Source organism: Trichechus manatus, unplaced genomic scaffold (assembly GCF_000243295.1).
Source record: "Trichechus manatus latirostris isolate Lorelei unplaced genomic scaffold, TriManLat1.0 scaffold00081, whole genome shotgun sequence".
NCBI lineage: Eukaryota > Metazoa > Chordata > Mammalia > Sirenia > Trichechidae > Trichechus > Trichechus manatus.
Window position 1 is genome coordinate 8,170,885 of NW_004444017.1, and position 26,687 is coordinate 8,197,571.

The 26,687-nt window shown below is 36.8% G+C and overlaps 1 protein-coding gene across 4 annotated transcripts in view; it reads right to left on the minus strand.

Moving 5' to 3' along the window:
* NTN4 (netrin 4) overlaps window positions 1-26,687 on the minus strand; it is a 132,534-nt gene that overhangs the window by 64,860 nt on the left and 40,987 nt on the right. For all 4 annotated transcript variants that reach the window (XM_004381237.2, XM_004381236.2, XM_023735729.1 and 1 more), the window contains exon 3: window positions 14,246-14,524. In XM_004381237.2, coding sequence (XP_004381294.1) covers window positions 14,246-14,524 — 279 coding nt within the window. The remainder of the gene's footprint in view (window positions 1-14,245; window positions 14,525-26,687) is intronic.

A 26,687-nucleotide genomic window follows, 5' to 3' on the forward strand; every position in this document is an offset into this window, starting at 1 on the left:
TCACATAAATAAAACAAAAGACAAGAACCACATGATCTTATCAATTGATGCAGAAAAGGCATTTGACAAAGTCCAACACTCATTCATGATAAAAACTCTCAGCAAAATAGGAATAGAAGGGAAATTCCTCAACATAATAAAGGGCATTTATACAAAGCCAACAGCCAACATCACCCTAAATGTAGAGAGTCTGAAAGCATCCTCCTTGAGAACCGGAACCAGACAAGGATGCCCTTTATCGCTACTCTTATTCAACATTGTGCTGGAGGTCCTAGCCAGAGCAATTAGGCTAGAAAAAGAAATAAAGGGCATCCAAATTCATAGGGAAGAAGGAAAAGAGTCTCTATTTGCAGATGATATGATCTTATACACAGAAAACCCCAAAGAATTCACAAGAAAACTACTGGAACTAATAGAAGATTTCAGCAAAGTATCAGGTTACAAGATAAGCATACAAACCTCAGATGGATTCTTCTACACCAACAAAGAGAACTTCCAAGAGGAAATCACCAAATCAATACCATTTACAATAGCTCCCAAGAAGATAAAATACTTAGGAATAAATCTAACCAGAGACGTAAAAGACCTATAGAAAGAAAACTATAAAACACTACTGCAAGAAACAAAAAGGGACCTGCATAAATGGAAAAACATACCTTGCTCATGGATAGGAAGACTCAGCACTGTGAAAATGTCAATTCTGCCCAAAGTGATCTACAGATACAATGCAATCCCAATCCAAATTCCAACAGTATTTTTTAACGAGATGGAGAAACAAATTACCAACTTCATATGGAAAAGGAAGAGGCCCTGGACAAGTAAAGCATTACTGAAGAAGAAGAACAAAGTGGGAGGCCTCACACTACCTGATTTTAGAACCTATTATACAGCCATGGTAGTCAAAACAGCCTGGTACAGATACATTGATCAATGAGACAGAATCAAGAATCTAGACTTAAATTCATCCATCTATGAGCAGCTGATATTTGACGAACACCTAAAGTTCATTAATTGGGGAAAAGACAGTCTCCTTAGCTAATGGTGCTGGCATAACTGGATATCCATCTGCAAAAAATGAAGCAAGACCAATATCTCACACCATGCACAAAAGCTAACTCAAAATTGATCGAAGACCTAATATAAAATGTAAAATGATAAGGATCATGGAAGAAAGAATAGGGACAACGCTAGGAGCCCTAATACATGGCATATATTACTAACAAAGCACAAACACCAGAAAAGAAACTAGATAACTGGGAGCTCCCAAAAATCAAGCACTTATGCTTATCAAAAGACTTCACCAAAGGAGTGAAAAGACAACCTACGGACTGGGAAAAAACTTTTGGCTACGACAAATCTGATCAGATTCTAATCTCTAAAATCTACAAGATACTGCAAATCCTCAACAACAAAAAGACAAATAACCCAATTAAAAAATGGGCAAAGGATATGAACTGGCACTTCACCAAAGAAGACATCCAGGCGGCTAACAGATAGATTAGGAAATGCTCATGATCATTAGCTGTTAGAAAAATGCAAATCAAAACTACAATGAGATCCCATCTCACCCCAACAAGGCTAGCTTTAATACAAAAAACACAAAATAATAAATGTTGGAGAGGTTGTGGAGAGACTGGAACACTTATACACTGCTGGTGGGAATGTAAAATGGTACAACTACTTTGGAAATCAATTTGGCGCTTCCTTAAAAAGCTAGAAATAGAAGTACCATAAGATCCATCAATTCCACTGCTTGGAATATACCCTAGAGAAATAAGAGCCATCACATGAATAGATATATGCACACCCATGTTCATTGCAGCACTGTTCACAACAGTAAAAAGAAGGAAACAACCTAGGTACCCATCAATAGATGAATGGATAAACAAATTATGGTATATTACACAATGGAATGCTACACGATGATAAAGAACAACGATGAATCCTTGAAACATCTCATAACGTGGATGAATCTGGAAGGCATTATGCTGAGTGAAATTAGTCACAAAAGGACAAATATTGTAAGATACTACTATTATAAAAACTGAAGAAAAGGTTTAAATACAGAAGAAAACATTCTTTGATGGCTATGAGGGTGAGAATAGAATTATTTTAGGTGAAGGGAAGGACAACACACAATACAGGGGAAGTCAGCACAACTGGACTAAACCAAAAGCTAAGTTTCCTAAATACAACCAAACACTTCAGAGTAGCAGTAGTTGGGGTCTGGGGATCATGGTTTCAGGGGACATCTAGGTCAATTGGCATAACAAAGTTTATTAAGAAAATGTTCTGCATCCCACTTTGGTGAGTGGCGTCTAGGGTCTTAAAAGCTTGTAAGCGGCCATCTAAGATGCATCAATTGGTCTCAACCCACCTGGAGCAAAGGAGAATGAAGAACATCAAAGACAGAAGGAAAATATTAGCCCAAGAGACAGAAAAGGCCACATAAACCAGAGACTCCATCAGCCTGAGACCAGAAGAACTAGATGGTGCCCGGCTACCACCAATGACCACCCTGACAGGGAACACAACAGGGAGTCCCTGACAGAGAAGGAGAAAAGTGGGGTGCAGAACTCTACCTCTAGTAAAAAGACCAGACTTAATGGTGTGACTGAGACTGGAGGGACCCCGGAAGACACGGCCCCCAGATTCTCTGTTATCCCAGAACTGAAACCATTCCTGAAGCCAACTCTTCAGACATAGATTAGACTGGAGTATAAGACATAAAATGACACTCGTGAAGAGAGTGCTTCTTAGCTCAAGTAGATTCATGAGACTAAATGGGCAGCTGCTGTCCAGAGGCCAGATGAGAAGTCAAAAAGGGACAGGAGCTGGTTGAATGGACATAGGAAATTTGGGGTGGAAAGGAGGAGTGTGCTGTCACAGAATCAGGAGAACAACTAGGGTCACATAATAATGTGTGTATAAATTTTTGTATGAGAAACTAACTCGAATTATAAACTTTCACTTAAAGCACAATAAAAAAATTTGTAATTTCTTAGTACCTTCTTAATATTTATAATTTTAGAAAGAAATAGAAAAATGGAATTGACAATATATAAGTTGTGGAGCAAATGGTTAAGTGCTTGGCTGCTAACCAGAAGTTTGGAAGTTTGAATCCACCCAGTAGCTTCGAGGGGGAAAGACCCGGTGATCTGCTTCCGTAAAGATTACACCCCAGAAAACCCTATGGAGCAGTTCTACTCTGTCACGTGAGGCTGCTATGGGTTGAAATTGAAGAACAACAACAAAACTATTAACACAACAACTATCAGGCAAGAACCTGGGAAACTGAGTGAAGGCAAAAACTAGTAGAAGTCATTTTGTAAGCAACTTATCTGTCAAGCAGTGAGGGTTTGACGTGAGAATGAAGGAAGGTTTTGTGGGGTTTTGTTCAATGTCTCTTAGGATTTAGATGGGTTTTTGTAATTAGTTAGGGGCCAGGTAAAATCTACTAGAAATGCTGTGGGGGATTATTAAGTACTTTTCACTCCATTGACATTCACTTGCTCAATGTGTTCAAGTAGCTTCTGGTTATTTTAAAAGGAAAATTCCTTGTCTCAGACTGCTTTGCATTCTCTTACAAAGTTTAAAAAAAAAATTCATTCCAGTTCACATTTCCCACTGTTTTCCTTCCTTCTTGACAGCTCTGTTTGACTGTCACTCAGCATTCTATACAGTGCCGAGGGTGTTACAAAAGTTGACTTGTTTAAGATAAATGAGCCCCTGATTATGGTACAAGACGCCAGTTGCCAGGGCATGTTTTCTTCCATAGTCTTTGTTGTTAAATTAATTCATTCAGATGCTTGTTTTTATATTGCAAAATTGCTTGTTTCTAGGTGAACCTTGTGAAACATAGTCTTCGTTATTGAGTAGGCTCATATGAAAGATCAAGATGGAAACACTGTTTTATTAAAAAGTTATGCTTGTGCTGGCAACTTTTAATCAGAATACAGAAAAAACCAAAAAACCATTGCCGTTGAGTTGATTCCAACTCATAGAATACAGAGCCATTAAGAAATCTGTGATCATCTGTATATGGCCAGAAATAACAGCCATTAGCTGAGTTAGCAATGATCTAGACAAAAAAAAAGTTGAGAATTTATTTTGATTAAAAAGAAAGATTAAATTTTCATAGTACAAAGGTATAAGAGTATGAAACAAAATATTTTTGAAAGTGCAGTACAGTAAATTAAGTGAAAAAAAATAGTACTATTTATTATGTTGAGGGATAGCTGATGTATTTAAGGCAGTTTACCTGTTAGTATTTATAAATTTTGTTATTCTGTGTTTTTCAAGTCCTATAATTTATGCAGAATGGCTACTAGGTATTGAAATGTTATGAAAACTATTTGCTGTAAGATGCCTTTGTTTGTGCTATGGTAGCTCTTGAATGTCTCAGCATGTCACTCAAGCAGGTATTACTGTGCTTGACTGGAATAATTTACTCTAATTTTGAACTTTTTAAACTTCATAATTATCCATTATTTAATATCTAATAAACAGAGAGCAAGATCTTGCTTTCCTAGATATGTATTACATGATAACAGATTCCCTGGCCAAATGATGAATCGGAGGAAATAATGTACAGTAGAATGGATTCACAGATCTCTTGTTACGTCAGGTCTTTTAGCAACATCCCCATTGAAAATGTAACATGCACCACAAAATTAACTTAGTGGTATATATTAGTCAATTTATAAGTGTTTTGGTTGCTATATTTTTGTTGTTGTTGTTGTTGTTTCCGGGTTTTTTTTTTTTATTGTACTTCAGGTGAAGGCTTACAGAACAAATAGTTTCTCATGAAACAGTAGTACACATATTGTTTTATGACATTGGTTAACAACCCCACAACATGTCAACGCTCTAACTTCTCAACCTTTTTTTTTTTGGTGAAAATACACATAGCCAAAGATACACCATTTCAAAAATTTCTACATGCACAGTACAGTGACATTGACGACGCTCTTCCAATTGTGCTGTTATACTCACTTAAGATGAAGGCTTACACAACAAAATAGTTTCTCATTTAACAGTTAACTACAAATGTTGCCCTATGACAATGGTTAACAATCTCACAACACATCAACAATATCCTTACTCAACCCTGGGTTCCCTATCACCAGCTTCCTTGTCCCCTTCTGCCTTCTGGCCCTTGGTTGCTATATTAATTATAAAATAAAGTGATTTATAGTTGAAGTATTAAGGTTTTTTATATTAAGGAAAAAAGAAGAAAATTAAGATTAGAACAACATTTAAAATTAAAATGAATATATGTGATTAGAAATAGTTCTATTATAATTTTTCTGGTTAACTAAGAAAATCACATTAAAAATGCTCCAAAAAATTTAATGTCATCCATACCCTGAAAAATATTTTAAGAAAAACAATGGGAACATCAGAAATTATCTCACTATTTGTCCTTTGCCCTGCTTTTCAGAAATCCAATAATGGAAAAGAAATACTGAAAATAATTTAGTTACTCTCTGAAGAAACGTGACTCTAGATCAAAGATGGAATAATCGGTCTGAAACTCCTAATGTTTGTATGATTACGTTTATTTACAAAGCATGTCTGAGAAGATTTTCTTTCCTCTAGATTATATTAAAATATATTATTAGTCTTTATCTTATTGTTTTAATAAGACCATAATAATCATCACAGTGAAAACAATAAGCACCTTAATCTATATGAAACTCTACTGAGGAGTTCTGAGGTTCTTTTCTTGGTATTATGTGGATAAATGTGACATAAAGAGAATAAATTTTAGAATTAGATACATGAGGTTCTTAATCCCTGTTCTCAATAATCTTGGGCAAATCCTTAGTGACAAGGCATAGTTTCCTTCCTATAAAATGAGGATATTAATAGCAGTCTCATGTATTTGTTTGAAGATTAACAGAGAAGAAGAATGTATAGGTGTGGGTGACACAGTTAATTAAGAGCAGTCCTAATTATTAATCTTATTAACATTATCTGAAATTAATCTCTTAATTTTAAAAGGCCATTGATTTTAAAAGACTTTTGAACCTGTTATATGTTAGACATTGTAAATGTTCCAGTATTTGCCCTTAAACAAATAATTACAACATAGTGAGGTAAATGGTTTAATTGAGAGAAGGACAGGGGACTCTGGGAGGCCTAAGGAAGGATTAGGATTTTGTTTAAAGGCCACCAAAGGGTGCAAATGGTTAAACACTTGCTACTGACTGAAAGGCTGGGGTTCAAGTCCACCCAGAGGTGCCCTGGAAGAAAGACCTGGTGATTTACTTCTGAAAAAGTGGGGTGGCAACGAGTTAGAATCGACTTGATGACAAGGGGTAATGACTTTTAATTGTTTGGCAAAATAGGCTGTAATTTCTTACTTTGCATGTAAATGAAATTAGGTGGCAACGTTTGGAGCACAGGTATTTCTACCGCTCCTACTTCTGTGTAGTGCCACTAGTTCAGTTCCTTTTTCATTACATATCAGAATTGAATTAAATTACAAGTGAGAATTAAGAGAAAATATGCTACAACTATGACTTTTAGCCTCCATTGAGTGTATGGAATAATATGATCCCATGTTCTCTTTAATTTTAATGCTTATCAAAGCCTTATCTGGGAAACAGTAAAACCACTGCCCTTTGGGAATTTTGAGAGCAGATTCAGTCAGCTAAGCTACATGCCTGGTAGTGGCACCCCTGCTGTTGTGGCGTGCCATTGAGTTGAGTCCGACTCATAGCAACCCTAGAGGACAGAGTAGAACTGCCCCATACGGTTTCCTAGGCTGAAATCTTTACAGGAGTACATCACCAGATCTTTTCTTCCGTGGAGCAGCTGGTGGATTCGAACCACCGACCTTTTGGTTAGTAGCCAAGAGCTTAACCATTGTGTACCAGGGCTCCTTTAGTGGTACTCTTAGAGATGTAAAAAAAAAAAGGCAAAAGATATTTGATCAGTGTATACTTTTATGAATTTCATAATTATTTGTATTGTATGTAAAATCTTTAATAGTGGAACAAATGTAATCAACTGGTTATAATGTTTACCATTTGTAATATGTGCGCTTTACTAAAGCTGAAAATAAATTTCAGTGTCTGTTTTGAAACCATAATTTTCTCTTTCTGTCTAGACAACTAGAGAGATGAGCTAAAACGATATCAGAATTTTATATTACTAAAAAAAACTTAATATCAGTTAACAAATATTATTGTTGTTGTTGTTTGCCATTGAGTTGGTTCCAACTCATTGCAACCCCATGTGTGCAGACTATAACTGCTCTATAGGGTTTTCAAGACTGTTACCTTTCAGAAGGAGATAGCCAGGCCTGTCTTATGAGCAGTTTCTGGGTGGGTTCGAACTGACAACCTTTCAGCTAGTAGTCAAGTGCTTAACCATTTGTGCCACCCGGGGATGCCTATCAAATATTACAGTCCTTTTTATATCCCCACACATACAATTTTTTATTCCATTAAAATATTTTTCATTGTGAAGATATAATACAGCTGAAGTCCCAGTTATATTATTAAGGTTTTGAATGCCAAGATTAACAGAACCTGTTTTCCTCACTATTTGAAATGGCTATTAATTTTCTCTATCTTCTGGAATTATTATAATACATGTGTATGTGTGTGTGCATGCATACGTGTGTGTGTATTTTAACCTTATTGGTCTGGTCACTAAAAATTCTTCTTGCAAGATGGAATGAGGTCTTAAGTTACAACTTCTCTTCCACTGAATGTAATTGTTTTAGGACAAATTGAAGTACATTTCCAGCTCTTACAAAGTTGGCAAGACACAAATGAAATACCATAGGGATATGAGACCCTGAGTTGTGAACCAGAAGTCAGATATCTATCTGTAACCTCAGCTTTTCCCTTTCCATGTAGCTTCCCCACCTCATTATATTAGCCTTCCAGACAGAGTTCTGACTTCAGCTCCCAACTTCCCACAGGATGGACCCAAAGATGCTACGCTGAAAAGGAAATATTCATGAGAAAATTTGCAAAGTGAGATATGCTTGGAATATTGAGGGACACTTTATAGTTAAAAAAAAAATCCAGATTTAAGTTGTTCCTTCCCAAATTTGAAAGAATTAGAGGCTTAAGCCTGTTAAAGAAACTAATTTTCTGTACCTTAACAATGCCTCATTTCTTTTTTTTTTGAATGAACTTTTTTTTTTTTGATTGTGCTTTAAGTGAAAGTTGGCAGCTCAAGTTAGTTTCTCATACAAAAATTTATACACACATTGTTATGTGACCCTAGTTGCTCTCCCTATAGTGTGACAGCACACTCTTCCTTTCCACTGTGGATTTCCCGAATCCATTCAACAAGCTTCTATCCTTTTCTGCCTTTTCATCTCGCCTCCGCACAGGAGCTGAACAATGCCCCATTTCTGACCTGAATATATATGTGCTTCACTTTTTGCAAAGTACCTTCAATCAACCTTACTTTTCCACTGGCTTATATTTTATTTTTTAAAGCTATATGCTCTGACACCAGTATTTTAGCTTTCAGGTATTTTTATTCTTTAACTTTTCTGTGACATAGTAAACAAACAAACCAAAAAAACCAAACCTATAAATAAGCATTTAAATGTTCTCGGGGAACCCTTGAAAGGAATCCTATAGGACAGAGAAGAACTGCCCCATAGGGCTTCCAAGGCTGTACATCTTTACAGAAGCAGACTGCCACATCTTTCTCCCGCGGAGCCGCTGGTAGGTTCAAACTGTAGACCTTTTGATGAGCAGCTGAGGCTTAACCACTGTGCCACCAGGGCTCCTTCCCCAAAAGATAGTCACTTCTAAATTATTCACTTTGTAGATGATCCAAATTTATTGCTTATACTCTTTCTCTTTTACTTCCCTTTGGGCGATGACCCTAATTGTTGAATGGAACAGATGAATGAATCAATGCTAATTTCTCGTTCCATATTAAAATGTAGATGACTTAGACTATTTATCCCTATAAGAAGAGTCTTTTTATTAAGAGTCTTATCTTGAGGGACTATTGTGGGTGGCAGTGGGTACTCTGAGTGTGAGTAATTGTTCTATCACCGTGACTTCAAGCGAGTAAATTAATCTCTCTGAACTTTAGTTTTTCTTTATCTGCAGAATAGAAATAAAAATATTTACCTTCTGGGGTTGTAATAAGGATCAAGTGAAATAGTGCATGTGAAAATCAAACCAAACCCATTGCCTTTCAGTCGATTCCGACTCGTGGCAACCCCATGTGTTACAGAGTAGAACTGCTCTATAGGGTTTTCTTGGCTGTAATCTTTACGGAAGCAGATCTCTAGGCCTTTCTCCCATGGTACCACTGGGTAAATTTGAATAGACAACCTTGAGGTTAGTAGTCGAGTGCAAACCACGTGTACCACCTAGGGAGCTAATGCATGAGAAAGGGCTTCATCAAGTATAAAAATAGCTAAACTTTGGTTGTGGGAACAGGCTTTGCTCTCTTATGTCCTCACTTCCCTCCTTACTCATCTTAGATTCTGCTGTCTATCATGGTAATAAATCCCTTGAACCCACCTTCATCTCCCCTGCCCCTCTCTCTTCTCTATTTTTTCTGTACTAGACATATCTCAACCTTGGTTAGATCCAAACTCTCTAACAGCGCAACAACAACAACAACAGAAGAATGTGCTTGGTGTCTGAAAAGCAAGTTTAAACTGTGGTTCTATCATTTATTAGCTTTTGGGAAGTCAGTTAACATTTTTAAGACCCAGTTCCTCCTCTATGAAAGAAAATGATGATGCTACATCATCCTGTTATTGTGAAGATTAAATTCAATAACATTTGTAACAAGTCAGCCCAAGCCTGGCACACAGTAAGCATTCAACAAGTGGTAACTATTATTGTATTATAATCCATGAGAATATTTTTCTACGCTGAGAAAAACTATAACTAATTTAAAGACGTTCATTTCCAATCATGAATGTATGCTTTAATAGAATAATATTTTAAAATTTCGATTTAATAAATATTCTAATTGAAAAACTTTATTAAGAAGCCCTGATGGTGCAATGGTTAAGCACTCGGCTGCTAATCGAAAGGTTGGGATTTCAAACTCATCAGCCACTCGTGAGAGAAAATACCTGGTGATCTGTTCCTGTAAAGATTACCTGTTGCTATCGAGTAAATTCCAACTCATAGTGGCTTTATAGGACAGAGTAGAACTGCTTTATAGGGTTTCCAAGGCTATAATCTTCACAGGAGCAGACTGCCATATTTTACAGCTTAGGAAACCCTATAGGACAGTTCTACACTGTCCTATGGGGTCTCTATGAGTTGGAATCACTCGACGGCACACGACAACAACAACAACTTTATTGTTTTTAAACCTCTGTTCTTTTCTTCAATACCTTGAAAAGTCAAGAACTGTCTAATTATACTTTTGGCTTAGTCACAGCACAGTAAAGCAATTTTAAAAAGAAGATGAACACTGTGGTCTTAAATCTGTTCTGAATTTATATGAACCTGATACATGAGATATGCAAACATAAATACATAAATAGATAATACAGGTTCAGTTGGGAAAAACTTTCGTAATGAAATTACATGAATGATCCTAAAACCTGCCTTACACAGCTAGTTAGCTAAGTAGTATTTTCATCAAACCCTGTTATATGGCTCCACAGGCTTCAATGTTTACTCAGAACTAGAACACATAAGTAAAAACAGTAACACTCTTTTATAATGAGTTTCTGATTACAAAAGAAAAATTCACCTTAAACAAGTATAGTTCAAGGTATTTAAATAGTTCCCCATGATATTCTAAGGCCTTTCTGTTTTCCAGTGGTTGATAGTAAAACAATGAAATGTACCATGTGTTCCTTTGCATTACCATCCATCACCCAACAGCTGTAAAATCACCAGCTGCTGGGAAAAAGAACTAAATGAGTCCTCTACAGCTGCAAAGAGAAAAACCTTAAGGTCTCATTTTCACATAATTTCTGAAATCCCAGGAGGCTGAAATCGAAGTACAGTTTTTCTTGCCAGAAGACTCCTAGCCTTGTAGTATGTCAAATAGCACATAAGCTATGATTTATTTTTGTTGTTGTTGGGGAAGGATATGTGGGAGAAGGTAGCAAAGGTAGTTGAGATAATACAAAGTAAATATCATCTACTGTAAGTACTAGTGTCTACTCTATCCCAGGCACTGGCTATGATATTTTTTAATCCTCACAATAACCACGTAAAGTGTATATTCCCATAACTATTACATAAAGTAGGTATTAGCCTCATTTTGTTAGGAAACTAAGGTTCATTGATACTGAGTAACTTAGTTAATTCTGTCAAGAGTCAAATCCAGAGCTGTGTACTCCAATGCCAGAATTTTGATCATTGTGCTGTTCTGCCTTCCAGCAAAATGAGCAGATGAGGAAACACTGAACTGGTGAGGCATAAATGGAACGTATCTGGGGAGAGCAGGAACCATGGAGAAGGCAGTGCTGCTTTAAAAGACACAGGAGTATTTCCAGGTAAATGATGCTGTCGACTTGTGTCCCACTTCTTGCCTCTTCCTAATCCTTTCTCCCAAAGAAAGAAAATGACCCTAAAATCTTATATAGCTTAAGAAACAGACTAAGTATTATTTCATTAAATTCCTTCTCTATCATCAGCCATTAAAAATTCTAGCTCATAAATAAAATCAGATTTCATTAATTAATTACTTGTCCTAATAACAATACTACACAAATGTGGGAGGGAAATTGACCTTATGGCTATGTTCTTAATAAGGCAAACAAACAAAGAAAGCAAAGACCCCCCAAAACTATACTTTTAAAGTGCAATTTGCTTAACTAGGCAATTATGGGAATAAGAACATCACATTCAAAACAGGCAACTATTTCCAAATTTAATATCAACTCTTTACAATCTAGAAAAAAAAATACATAAAAATAAAATGCACCTAAGCTTAGGAGTGGGAGAAATCTGAATCTTTCACATCTCCAACTATAAGCCTCTATTGGCCCAAATGCTTTTGACTTTTTTAAAAAAAGAAGAGACAGCTAGGAATCTCATGGAACTGGATCCCTGGAAGCCAACAAAACCTTGGCCCCTTAGCCTGATTTTCACCCCGTGCCTGGCCCCAGTTCCAGGTTTGGCTTGGTGTGGCCTGGTTAAGGCACATGCTGTAGTTACAGCACTAGGGGCTACCATCCCTGTTCCTGAAGTTGAATTCAATATGAAAAATGCGTAGCAGGATGTCACAAAACTAGTATTATTTTAAAAGGAAATTGCTTTCAATTTTACAGCAGACTGAGATTAGTAAGGAAATGAGGTTTCCATTCCATGAGGTCTTCTAGGATGGAGATTTCTCATTCTAACATCCCTTTGAAGTGGAAAAACATTTACTGTAGAATCCCCTTCATTTGGTTATCCAGATGTGCTTATGGGCTGATAATTTTCTTGCTGGCAGAATGTTGTATGGAATAGTTGTATTTATGGCTTCTGCAAAAGTTTCTGTCAACTTTGGGTAATTATCCCTTGTTGAATTCAGGGAACTAATAGAAGCTTCTAGAATTTTCCCCTTAGCCTTAGAAGATGTTGCTAACTCTTTGAAAGTTTAAGTTCAGAGGTCTTACTAAAACAACAACAACAAACCCTAGAAACTATTGTTTTAAAATGCATACTCATGAAAGTTTTATGAGGACTCTGGTAATTTGGTATGGTTGATCAGAGCCATTCGAGTTGACAACTATTTATTGAGGGCCTACTCTGTGCCGTGTTATGCAGGCCTCTAGGCTTGTGTGTGTCCATTTGCTCAGAACTCTACCATGAAGTGGCCCTATAAGGCTTGGATTATGAAAGACAGTTGAGGGAACAGAAGGCCTGCCATACCCTTCTTTCACTGATTCCCTTAAAATATAATGGCAGAATTTATTAGCACTCTACCTCACATGAACTTTTGAGTTTACAGTCCAGTAGGTTGACATGTCTCTAGAATATCTAGACTGTTTTCTATCTGAATCATACCTGAATTCAATTTTAATTTAGATATACCAAATTATTCCAAACTTTATTTGAAGCAATGTTAGTCCAAAGATCCTTCAGTGTCTAGAAACCATTAGTTGTTTGTTGAATGAATGCTGCATTTTCTTCAACTCTGGGAGCCCCAGCCTCACTTCTGGAAGTAACAGCATTGTTTTCTATCTTTGTTAGTCTCTGGACTCTATCCTAGTCATTTTAGTTACCCCAGCAACTCAGCCAATACAAACTGTCCTGCTGGCTAACTGGTTCATGGTCTCAGCTGGCTCTATCCTACATCAGGGCTGGGAGAAAGAAGAAAGAATGTGAAATCTACCCTCTAGGTAATGCAGTAAGGATACTGTGAGGTCTTTTAAATTTAATTAATTTATTATTATTGTCAGCTTAGTAGTATCAGGGCAAAAATATAACATTAAAGAATTGGAATGCTCTCCTACTTTTTCCTTCTCCTTGCCTAATCCCCAACCATAATCTCTGGGTGCAACCCAACAAGGTCCTTGCTGGCAGTGCCTGTATCTTTTTTGAAAGATTAGGTGAAGACAGACAATGACACTAATTTTCATCAACTCCCTATTCCTACGTCACTATCATTCAATAAAACACCCACTGAGCACCTACTTCTGGCTCAGGTAATTCACTAGGCCCTGAAGTTACAAAGATCACAGTCACTGTCCTCAGGGATTTCATGGTCTTCTGGGGGACTCAGATAAGTAAAAATTCAGCAGAAAGCATAGGAAGATATGTGAACCCAGAGGAAAGAGTTTAGCTCTGCCTTAGGATGAAGGGGGCTTAGGCTACTCTTCAGTAAAGGAGAACTATCATTCGTTCTATTGGCTGGGCAGCAAAAGATACCAGGCATTAAATTGAGGCTCTTATTCTTTTTTCACTTTAAAATCTACTCAACAATGGTCCCCATTTACTGTCAAAACTGGCTTTTGTGAGATAATGCCACTAGCATGATTATGCCAACTTCTCACTACTGCTCACCTTACACTTAATATCTGAAGGTCAGGGCACTAAAAACCAGCATGGGTGTTTTCACTGAACGAGGAATCTGGTTATCATGTTTGACTATTTATAATTCTAAAATTGAGGATTAAAAAACAAGTTAACAGGCACTTCATAGGACGTAAATGGAGTCAGGAGAGTAGATCCGCAGAGGAAGAAACAAGAAGCACCGTGTTAGGCATACACCAACTCTAAGGGAACTAAGCTGAAGGGAATTTATGATTTGTTTTTCTTAGGTGAGGCCTTGCTTTACATACCACGTGGAATGCTCCTGGTGCCTTGATAGGTCTGAAGCCATCCACAGGTACGCACTGATCAGCGTGGCCATTACAGAAGCAGCTTCCCTTGACAATGAAATCATAGATTGCATAGTGTGTAAAATGCTGAGGCTTTGCATTCAGGTTATTTCTCTGACAGGGACAAGACTGTCGTTTTAGTAGCTGCACACGGAGGTTGGTGATCTTCAGCTGCTCCTGAACTTTGGCACTGTAAGGGTTCTCCACGTCATATGGTGGTGACAAAGCTCTGAAAATAACCTGTTTAAAAAAAAAAAAAAATACCGTGTATATAGGTATATAGGTCTGTATGCAAACCCTCAGTTGTTTGTCCAGTATAGTCCTGGTTTGACTTATACCTTTTATATACTGGAAGTGATAAGATAACAAGAGGTTTTTAGACCTTGATCACACCTGGGAAAATGCTGCCCTGTTACATCAAGGAGCAGCTGTGCTACCTGTTTGGCTACAGAAGAATTACAAACACAGTAACCAGCAGAGACCTGAATACTGAGATGAAGCTAGTATGCAACGATCTTGGGGAAGAGCATTCTGGGGCAGAAGGAACAGTAAGTATAAAGGCCTTGAAGCAGATTCAAGCTTGGCTTGTTCAAGGAAAAACAAGGCCAGAGTGACCAGATCCAGTATAAAAGGGGAGAGAGGTTAGAGAGGAGGACAGAGAGCCAGTACACCATAGATCAAGTATAGAGTCCTTTGAAGGTAACAGTAGAGTCATTCTAACTGTAGTAGAAGTCACTGAAAGGTTTTAGGCAGAGAAGTGGTATGATTTGATTCACTTTTTTTTTATTTTTAAAGATAACCTTTGCTTCTGTGAGGAAAATGGATTATAAAGAGTAAAGAATAGAAACAGAAGACCAGCTAGGAAGTGATTGCAAAATCAACATCCAGGAATTTATATTTCTAAATTAGGTTTGGTCATTTCAATACAGACACTTTGAAAGACTAATCAGTTATTAATTGGGGCTGCTACTGCTACAAATATTTTTTGGTACTTTCCTAGAACTGCCTTTCCAAGCTTGTGGCACATTTTGGAATATCCTTACTGGTAGTAAATATACAGCCTTTGAGGGTGGATTATTTCTGAAAATAGTAAAAAGTCACATAAAGCCAAAACTAGTGACCAAAGGAGTTGGTCAAGTTAGTTAACAGCACTTCTGGTCCAATGCAGGATGTAATGAGGCTTTTTATTGTGTAGGTTATATATAGACTCTAAAGGCAATTAAAACTTTAGCTCTGGGGTGGAAACAAAAGGGAAGAAGGTTCAGAAGGGACAGACTTTGGCTACTGGGAGGCCTTTGGGCCTGTGTGTGTGTTTTTACTGTATATGGGGTAGTGAGAAGGGCCTTGGGTGGGGTGGTACAAAACTCTTTAGCTGACTTGTTACTTGGGGGAGCAGGGGTTGGTGGAAGGAGGGAGGAAATCACTACCAGTGGAAACCAAGGAATATAAAAAAATAATTCCAAAATATATTGTAACATGAAACAGTGTTATAAGGAGGTCAACACTAAGTTACACTTTGGTATGCGTGTTTTTAAAAAGACAAAAAATAGATTAAAAAAACTCAAGCAATATCAGTTTCTATAGTAAGAAACACAAAGGTCCCCTGAGAAATTCTTAAGTATCTTTTGGCTTTTAAGGTGTATTAAAGCTCTATTAATAAAAACCTAGAAACATTGTTGGTAGCTAAGTAGTATGAAAATAAAGTAATTATAAAAAAGTAGGCTTTGGAGAAACTCCCACTTAGGGAGAATGTATCTTAAAGTAACTTTCCAGAAAAAAGCTCCTTTAAAGAATATTTTAGATATAAAAATTTCATTTTAGAAATCAGTTTTACACTAAAAGTATGAAAAGGCAAGAATCAACTTTGTAGGATCACATTTCCAGGTCCACGGTACAAAGCTGTCCTCAATGAAATATAACTTTGGGGAGAAAGGGTGATCATTCAATGGACACTTGGCCTCTTACAATCTATCCATCCAGTAACCAGAGTGATATTCTATAAACTCCCTTGCTTAAACCTACCATCCATCAAAAGACCTCCCATTTCTTTTAGATTAAATACAAAGTCCTCATAAGGACCCTGCCTTACTTTTGTTCTTAGTACTTATTACCACTGGACACACTATATTTGTAGTTGTTTATTGGTTTACTATCTTCCCAGTCTAGGATGTAAACTTCATGAGGGCAGGGACTTTGTTTTGGTCACTGCTGTGTCCCCAGCACCCAGGACAATACCTGGCATATAGGAGGTGAACCATAAAATTTTAGTGAAGGAATTGATAATTATAACACTGTTCTTTGCATTTGTGTAATAAATGAGATATTAAAATTTTTATTTATATTTTCACTTTTTACAAGGAAGTCCTTTCTTAATTTCAAATGACTTAACTTCCTTATATAGGGTCCTAAACAGATTCCTGTTTTAAAATCAGGAAAGGTGTGACAGGGTTGTATCTTTTCACGATACTTATTCAATCTGTACGCTCAGCAAATAATCCAAGAAGCTGGACTATATGAAGAAGAACGTGGCATCAGGATTGGAGGAAGACTCATTAACAACCTGCTATATGCAGATGACACAACCATGCTTGCTGAAAGCGAAAAGGACTTGAAGCACTTACTGATGAAGATCAAAGATTGCAGCCTTCAGTATGGATTACACCTCAACATGAAGAAAACAAAAATCAAAAAAAAAAAAAAAAGAAAAAAAAGTGAAGTTGAAAACAAAATTAAATAAGCAGAATTCAACATAAATGCTACTTTGCCCCTATCTTAGTAGGAGGATGGAGCCCTGGTAGCACAGTGGTTAAGAACTCAACTGCTAGCCAAAAGGTTAGCAGTTCGAATCCACCAGCCGCTCCTTCGAAACCCTATAGTGGCAGTTCTATTCTGTCCTATAGGGTTGCTATGAGTCAAAATAAACTCGATGGCAATGGGTTTTTTTCAATTATTATTATTTTTTATTTTAGTAGGAGGAAGATAGTATTTTTAAAAAAAACATGTTGCTTCATGTGTTTTATTAGGCAGAAGAGCAAAACTTAGGACTGTATTAGGAAGACACATCTATTACTAAATAATAAATCACTGTTCAGTCTATTAGAACTCTGTGGTTAAAATCAACCCATCAATATATTTATTGAATGCCTACTAAATGGAGAGTACTATATCTGTAAAGTATAGGAAGATAGATGACAAATTCTTATCCTCAAGAGGCTTATGATGAGCTCTCTAGTAATCACATAAATATAAGCATTAAAATCAGTGCAATAAACATCTAATTCCAGCATTAAAAAAAGGAAAAGAAAAATCCTCACAACTAGACCCAATAAGCAACATCATGATAAATGGAGAAAATATTGACGTTTTCAAGGATTTAATTTTACTTGTATCCACAATTAATGCCCATGGAAGCAGTAGTCAAGAAATCAAATGATGCATTGCATTGGGCAAATCTGCGGCAAAAGACCTCTTTCAAGTATTGAAAAGCAAAGATGTCATTTTGAAGACTAAGGGGCTCCAGACTCAACTGAAATTGGTATTCTCAATTGCCTTATATGCATGGGAAAGCTAGACAATGAATAAGGAAGACTGAAAAATTGATGCCTTTGAATTATCGTGTTGGTGAAGAGTATTGGATATACCATGGACTGCTAGAATGAACAAATCTGTCTTGGAAGAAGTACAGCCAGAAAGCAAAGATGGTGAGACTTCATCTCACATACTTTGGACATGTTATCAGGAGGGCAGTCCCTGGGGAAGGACATCATGCTTGGTAAAGTAGAGGGTCAGCAAAAAAGAAGAAGACCCTCAATGAGATGAACTGACACAGTGGCTGCAACAATAGGCTCAAGCATAGCAAGGATTGTGAGGATGGCATAGGACCGGGCAGTGTTTTGTTCTGTTGTGCATAGGGTCGCTATGAGTCGGAACCAACTCGATGGCACCTAACAATAACAAACAGATTCACATTCTGCATTTCACATTATAGAACCAGACAGTGAGGTGCAAGAACTTGCATTATAACAATAGTAATAAATAACGGAATAATTGACCAGTATTCGTATTTCTGGAATCCCTGGGTGGTGCAAACGGTTAATGCACTTGGTTCCTAATTGAAGGCTGGAGGTTTGAGTCTACCAGAAGCTCTTTGGAAGTCATTAAAAATCCCATGGAGCACATTCTGCTCTGACACACATGGGGTTGGCATGAGTCAGAATTGACTTGAAGACAACCGATTTTGTTTAAATTTCTACCTATTTTTTAACTTGCAAATCTTAGAAAAAGTTGTATCTTAAACTCAAACGATAATCTGCCCCATTTACCTACATGTAAAATGGTGGGGGAAAAAAACATATTCTGTTAGATAATCCTGAAGAATAAAATAAATGATGTGGCTACCTCCTATTTTATCAAACACAGTAAAGCAAGGACACGGGACAGGATAGCTAGTGCTAACTAAATAAGTATTCCACTGTAAAGTCTATGGTGTATTTCTCTATGTTGTCTGCCCACCCTTCCTTTTCCTGAACATTGGTAGCAACTGTTTGCTCTCTCTGTTCCTGTCTTGACATTTACCCTAGTTCCCTCTCCCTCCCCATCCTACCCCCGCCCTGGCCCAGAGAAATGTTCAGCGTATGCAAGGCCAGAGGAAGATCTGTCAAGGTTTGTAGGAATTTAGAAGCTCTTTTGATCCTGAACCCAGACGGTGGAAGCTGAATGGCGACTCTGTGCTTGGTGTGCATGACACCACAGTTGGCACGCTGGTATCAGCAGGGAAGGGACAGCATGACCCCTGAGGCTGCATGCTGGAAAGGAGACAGTAGAGTGCTACAGACACAAAAGTGAACGGGAATTTAAACCATGAAATCTTTTCTCCAGAAAGGAGACGCCTTAATCTGATACCCTGGGAAATGGATCTACCCTGCATCCGGAAACAAAGAGTACGCCAATCCAGATGCTTCAAACTTCTGGCAGGTCGCCCTTTGGGTCCCACCCAGTTTTTCCTCATACTTCCCAGAAGCAGCCTGCATGGCACTAAAATGAAGTAAGAAAAGGTGCAGAAGCCCTCCATGTAATTTCAGCCGTTTCCATCGCTGTTCTAGTACGAAACACCATTTATCTATGGGCCTATTACTGTTCCTCTGTCTGTGATTGCTTCTAAATATACATTTCCAACAAGATGTATTTAAAAAGCCAGAGGGTGACTAGGATCAAGCTTATTTTGATATTTCCAGCTTGTTAGTGCTACTGACCATGACTTCATGATCTTATTTTTTAAATTAAAAAATTTTATTATTTTTCAATGGTATATAATATACTTATTACAGAAAAATCTGTCACTCAAAATGTAAAAGACCTACGATGTGATCCACCCCAAAGACAACCAGGGTATCAACTAGACAATACCTTTCCATCTAAACTTCTGTATGTATACAGAATGTGAACAGCTTTGTTTCAATTTAACAATACTTCGTGAATATCTTCCCAAATCTGTAAATACACTTCTACGCCAGTGGTTCTCAAAGGGTGGCCCCCCCAGGCCAACAGCATCAGTATCAAACTGCGAACTTGTTAGAAATGCAAATTCTTGGGCTCTATCCCAGACCTAGTGAATCAGAAACTCTGGAGATGGGGCCCAACAATCTGTGTTTCAGCAATACTTCCAGGCTATTCTGATGCATAATTAAGTTTGAGAAACGGTGCTACATAATTTTAAAAGCCTGTCTGGAATTTCATTGTATAGATATAATTTATTTAGCCAGGCCTCTATTGTTAGGCATCTAGGTTGTTTCCAACTTTTCAGTATAACCAACTGCGATGAAAAGTCTTGTAGCTAAAACTTTGTGGACATTTCTAATAATTTTAAATGTGGAATCAATGGGTGAAAGGAAATACAAAATTAAAAAAAAAATCTGACCCTCTGAATGAATCATAGACCCTTTCCCACCTCATCTTTGGAATCTTCCCATTTCTCTGGTCTTGCCTGACTTCCTCTCTAAGCCTGGAATCCCTCAAACGTAGCCTGAGGATCTGGATTCTTGGCTCAGGTTCTGCCATTTCTTATGCCCCATTGTAACAAAGAGATCCTTAAAAAGTTCAGAACCAGTTAGAATCACCTATCTCTTCCTTCTTTTCTAGAATACTCACAAAAATCCCTCAGTAATACTGAAAATTAGTGAAAACAGCATTCCATATGTCTTATTTATGCTCTGATTGAGATGAAAATTTCAATAGTATCAACACAGTGTGAACAGAATAAGGAATAGGGTAAATATTAGATACATAATAGTCAAGGAATTCAGTTTTAGAACCAAACTCATACCTTACATATTGCTTCATGCTTGGAATTTTATTGCCTGTGTTGAATCATAATAATTCAAGAAACTTAGTTATCACATTTAAAAAGTTTCTTTTTAACTGCTAGCTTGTGGAGTATTTCAAGTCCAAGCTGATTACCCATCCTATTGACTTCCTTGGCAATTATACTTCTCCAGGATAGCACTTTTACACTATTATATTGTTGTTGCCTATTCAGTTATCTAATATCTTGCACCAGACTCAGTATTCAGAGTTAGGCAGTTTTGTCTATTGGGTTAACAGCTGTGTCCCCCAGCACCTCCCACAGTCTCTGGCACATTGTAGCATTTCATAATTACTGCTGAATGAATGAATGAACTATTACTTCAAATACCATTTTAAAAAGGAGAAGCTAAGCAGAGACCAGGGTGTAGAAAAATAAAGAAAGCAAAATGCTGTCACAAATTCTTCACTCTCAGTGAGAGGTATTGAACACACACACACACATATGTATAAATCCCTATATAAGAATTTGTAATACACTTCAAAATGGCTTTATGGGTTCTTTCTCTTCAGCAGCACACAAGATCTTTCATATCCCTAGGAAAAGGACCAGGAAGGCATGAGCAAGTACTCAAATACAAATATTAGATCTTTTCTATGGCTTTTGGTCTAGGATTTCTTATTTACCAAAAAGCAGAAACTTCAGAATCATAACCACAATTGTTCTTTAACGTTTTTGAAAACTCTAGACATTTTCACGTTCTCAAAGACAGAGATTTTGGTTTCAATGATTTTCTATTTCATTGATTTCTGCTTTTATCTTTATTTTTTCTGTTTACTTTGGGTTTAATTTGCTTTCTTTACTAGTTTCTTAAAGTATATCATTGACTTCAGATCTTTCTCTTTTTCCCTAAGTATTTCTTTAGGTGCATTCCACCAATTTTGATACATTGTGTTTTCATTTTCATTCAGTTCACAATACTTTCTAATTTCTCTCTTGATTTCTTCTTTCACCCATGGGCTATTGAAATGTGTGTTATTTAATTTCCAAATATTTGGAGATTTCTCAGATATCTTCCTGTTACTGATTTCTAATTTGAGTCCATTGTGATCAGAGAACATAGTTTGTATGATCTGAATTCTTTTACATTTATTGAGACTTGTTTTACAGCCCAGTATATGGTCTGCCTTGGTAAATGTTCCTTGTGAACTTGAAAAGATTGTGTGTTCTCCTGTTGTTGGATGGAGTGTTCTATAAATATTAATGAGGATAAGTTGGTTGACAGTGTTATTCTAGTCTTCTGTATCCTTACTGATTCTCTTCCACTTGTTCTATCAGTTGTATATATAGAGGGAGGCACTGAAATCTTTGACTACAATTATCCATTTATCTTCTTTTTCTTGTAGTTCTATCAGTTTTTTCTTCATGTATTTTTAAAACTTATTATGCGCATAAACATTTAGGATTGTTATATATTCCTGATGAATTGACTCCTTATCAGTAGGAAATGTCCCTCTTTATCCCTGGTAATATTCTTTGATCTGAAATCTACTTCGTCTGATAGTAATATAGCCACTCAAGCTTTCTTTTGATTAGTGTCAGCATGATATATCTTTTACTTTTAACCTAGTTGTGTCTTTATATTTAAGGTGGAGTTTTTTGTAAGGAGTATAGTTGGGTCTTGTTTTTTATTTATTTTTATTTTATCCAATCTGATAATCTATGCCTTTAATTGGAGTGTTTAGACCTTTTACATTTAATGTGATTGCTGATATAGTTGTGTTTAAATCTACCATCTTGCTATTTGTTTGCTATTTGCAAATAACTGGATTTTTTTGAGGATTGCTTTTAAGTTTTGTTAGGTAGAACCAGTATACCCTTTAGTATAGGGCTAATTCTGCCCCTCTATTGAGACAATGAGTCAGAATTGACACGATGGCAACAAGTTTGTTTTTTTTTGGTTATTGAGGCAATACCATTCTAATTATTCTACCTAATGAGTTACGCTGCTAACCAAAAAGTTGGCAGTTTGAATCCACCAGCCACTCCTTGGAAACCTATGGGGCAGTTCTACTCTGTCCTATAGGGTTGCTATGAGTCGGTATTGACTTGACGGCAGTGAGAGAATGAGATACGAGGCTGAAGTCAAGGTTTTCCACTCTGGCTGACTATTCCTGGCCTGTGTGATCTCTGTGTTCCTTCTGTCATTTTGGTTGGTTTCCCTGGCCTTGGGTAGTTTCCTTACCTGCATGCATTGATCAGTACTCAGCTGAAGATGTGAGCACCATCTGTAAATCTCTATATGTCTCTCCCAGTGAAGCTCTCTCCTCGCTAGTACTATGACCTGCAAACTCTTGGCGTCCCCAGAATCTCAGCTCCTTAATTCAGGAAATTCATCAGTCTCCTCCTCCCTAAACTGCAGCCTGAAAACTGTCCTTTGGCAGTAAGCTTGGGCAATCATAGGGCTCACCTCATTTGCACCCCCTCTCTCAGGGATCACTGTCCACTGCTGCACAATATCCAATACCTGAAATTATTGTTTCAGATATTTTTTCCATTTTTTTTAGTTGTTTCAGGTAGGAGGATAAATCTGGTCCTTGATACTCTATCTTTGCTGAAAGTTTAAGTCTAAAAACTCAAGGCAACTTAACTTTAAAAAATAGATTTTATAAAACTCTAAATGGGCTAAGCTCTTATTTTTTGTATACAAATATCACAGAAATGTATTAGAAATTATATAATAGCTAGAAGTGTGGTTATGTCTAGTAGATAAAAAGGCATAAAAACAAATGCATTTTCTTATTGGGCATATCAAACTAAAATATGAAAAATAATTTAAAATATAAGATCTAAACTTTGTAAGTGTATTTAATAATTCTGTTTTAGTAACTTGTGTCTTTCATTAGACATATAAACCCTTATTATAACTTTATTTGTAATTTATGATACCTACTGTAATCTTCTACTTTATATTGTGTTTTTTAATATTTTAATATTTACACGTTCGATGCATCTTTGTATCCCTAACATCTAATACGGTGTCTTACAGATTCTCAATGATACTTATTGAATGAATGGGTCAATACAGAATCGTGTGAAGATAGGTTTAATTTTATGATATAAGAATAATAGTATGATTATAATAAAATTCTATTTTTGTAATGTACATTTTCTTCATAAAAGAAAATACTAGGTACATAGTACTTAATATTAAACTTCATCATTATACAAAATATCTTATTTGTATGCTAATCTTATACTACTTCTAATATGACTAGCAAAATTTTACTTTATAGAAAAATTTGATTTAATTTATTGATATTAATCAATATTAATCAATACTAAAATGTTTTTGAATGCCAAATTTGAATAATATATTTTCAGTAATAAATTTACATCAACTGCAAGAATGATTTCAAAACATTTAGGTAGGAACCACTGGAACTTTTGTCTAATATAATTCAACGAACAGACAAATCACCTCCACAATAAAAGCTATTTCTATGAGAAAAAAATCACACCTCTCCCTTGGCCTATTTAAGCCTGATTAGAATAGCATTCAGAAACATTCCTAATTGTATTATGAAACCAAAAACCCAAACCCATTGCTGCTCAGTTGATTCCGACTCATAGTGACCCTATATGACAGAGTAGAACTGCCCCATAGGGTTTCCAAGGAGCAGCTGGTAGATTCGAACTGCTGAACTTTTGGTTAGCAGCTGAGCTCTTAACCACTGTGCCCCCAGGGCTCCAACTGTATTATAAAGCCATCATTTATTTGGTTGTTTACTAGCAAACATCTGCTTCATGCAGTTGAACTTTGTTGCTATTCATTGACAACTGTTCTGATTATTGTTAGGTTGACAACACACTTAAGACCTAAACATAGAAACCAATCTATTTGCTTTCATTTGTACTACAGCAAAACCTGCAAAAGCTGGAACCCATGTAAGGCAGAAACCTGTCAGAGAAGGAAAACTCAAATATTTTCCACAAAAATGAGTGATAAAAAAGCGGTAAGACTGCACCCTGTCAAATGCAGAAAACTTGTGAGACCCCGAAAAACACGGCAGTCTTGTTGAGTTCCAGGTCTTACAGGTTTCAATGTATTTATCAAGCTATTTCAAAACTTAAAACTCTCATACTTTTTAGGTTTCTAAAATTTAGTGGGATTCACACACTCAAGTTTTTGTATTGTCATTTCCTTTTAACAAAGAAGGTTTTACTTTCATTGACTTCTGAAGCCAGTTGCTGGCACCATTTAAGTTGAAGCTTTTAGCTTTATCTTTTAGTTGAAAAACTCAAAGAGAATAGATCCAATGAGATAAGTATATATACTCTAATATGTTCTTGATATAGGTTTTCTGCTTTTGTATGTAGGTAGCCTTTTGGAAAATTTGTGAAGATTTAGGCTGTTAAAGGTAGCAGTGAGTGGGAGTTCTGGTTTTAAGGAAAGAGAAGACTGAACAAAGAGAAGATAGCATAATTAACACGTGGGCGTCTGCAGTGGAGCAGCTGGTTGGTTTAATTTTAGAACATTTGTCCTTGAATGTGCCACTTTAAGTGAAGCACCTACTTGTCTGAAAGAAGTGTGTCTGTCTTTTGGATGGCACCAAAATCCTTTGCTTACACCCTGGAACATTAGGCACCCTGTTTCATCAGATAGCCCACCTTTTAAAGTGGTAGAGTCTTATCTACTCAAATAGTCCTTCTGAGATAGGACAATATAGTCTAATAAAGCTCTCGTTGGAGCAAGCTGAGGAATGCAGTGCACTCAAGTGACTTACTTGTACGATAATAACCTCGATTTGCCAGTACACAAAAGCCTCTTTGCATGTTTCAAGGGCATATTTACGGTTTTAAAGTGATGAAAAGGCGGCTCCTTAAATATCTTCAGGGGAAAGGGAAATGACAGAACTGCAAGGAGGAACAAGAAACAAGACAGAAACCAAAATAAAATTAAAGATCACAGCTAAAAATAAATAAAAATTGTTCTCCACTATATGTGAAATCCTAGCTTTTCCTTTGCCCTCAGCACTTGGAGTCACAGGCTTTGAATGTCAGAGAGACCTTAGCAATCAATGATGTAGTCCAGCTAGAGGAAACTGAGGCTTAAAGGGCTTAAAGTGACTCGCCAAAGGTCAACCAATAGGTTGGTGACAGAGTTAAAACTAGAATTCAGTCTCTTAACTTATAATCTAATGATTTTCCCACTATATCTCACTTTGTACTTGTTTCTGTAGCTAGCTGTTTCTGAATTAAATTTAAAATATAATAAAGAAAATATTATATATAATTTATCTTACTTCCACTTGTCATTCTAATAATGGATGTGATTAACTGTGCCACTTGTGTTCTATTAATGGATGTGATTAATTGTAACCCTTGCTAAAAGCAATGATACCTGCTTCTGTTTGGCTCACAGGTATGTAGTGAAGATTTTCCAGAAGGTATCAGACGTAGGGAGTCCTGGGTGGTGCAAACGGTTAATGCACTTGGCTGTTAACAAAAATGTTGGTGGTTCTAGTCCATCCAGAGGCATCTTGGAAGAAAGGCCTGGCTATCTACATCTGAAAACTCAGCCATTGAAAACCCTATGGATCACAGTTCTACTTGACACACATGAGTTGGAATCAGCTCGATGGCAACTGGTTTATCAAATGTAGAAATGCTTGGAAAAATCACTGATTTTTATAACTGAAATTGATTGGTATTTAGCCTTTTACTGGGTGGCTGCCTTGTTTTTGCATCCCTTCTTTGGGACCGAGTCCTTTCTGTGAATGCAGCCCAGTGGCAAGGATTCATTGACAGAACTCTCAGATGTCTGTCTGAGACTCTCAGATTATCTGTTAACCTGGATAACTTCCAAATATTGATCACCTCTGTTTGCCTGACCTACACTGGAAATTGCAGTATCCTTGGACATCATGTCTTGTCTGTCTGAATGAACCTCTGCTGTCAAGTGAGCCATCTCAACATCTAGCCCATTCTAGTTGCCAGTCTAGTGGTAGGCACTGATCATAAACCACATCTGCATAGTATATTCCCAAGTAAGTTAACTTGCTTTCAGGACTACTCTTAACTCCTTCGTCTCCCTCACTC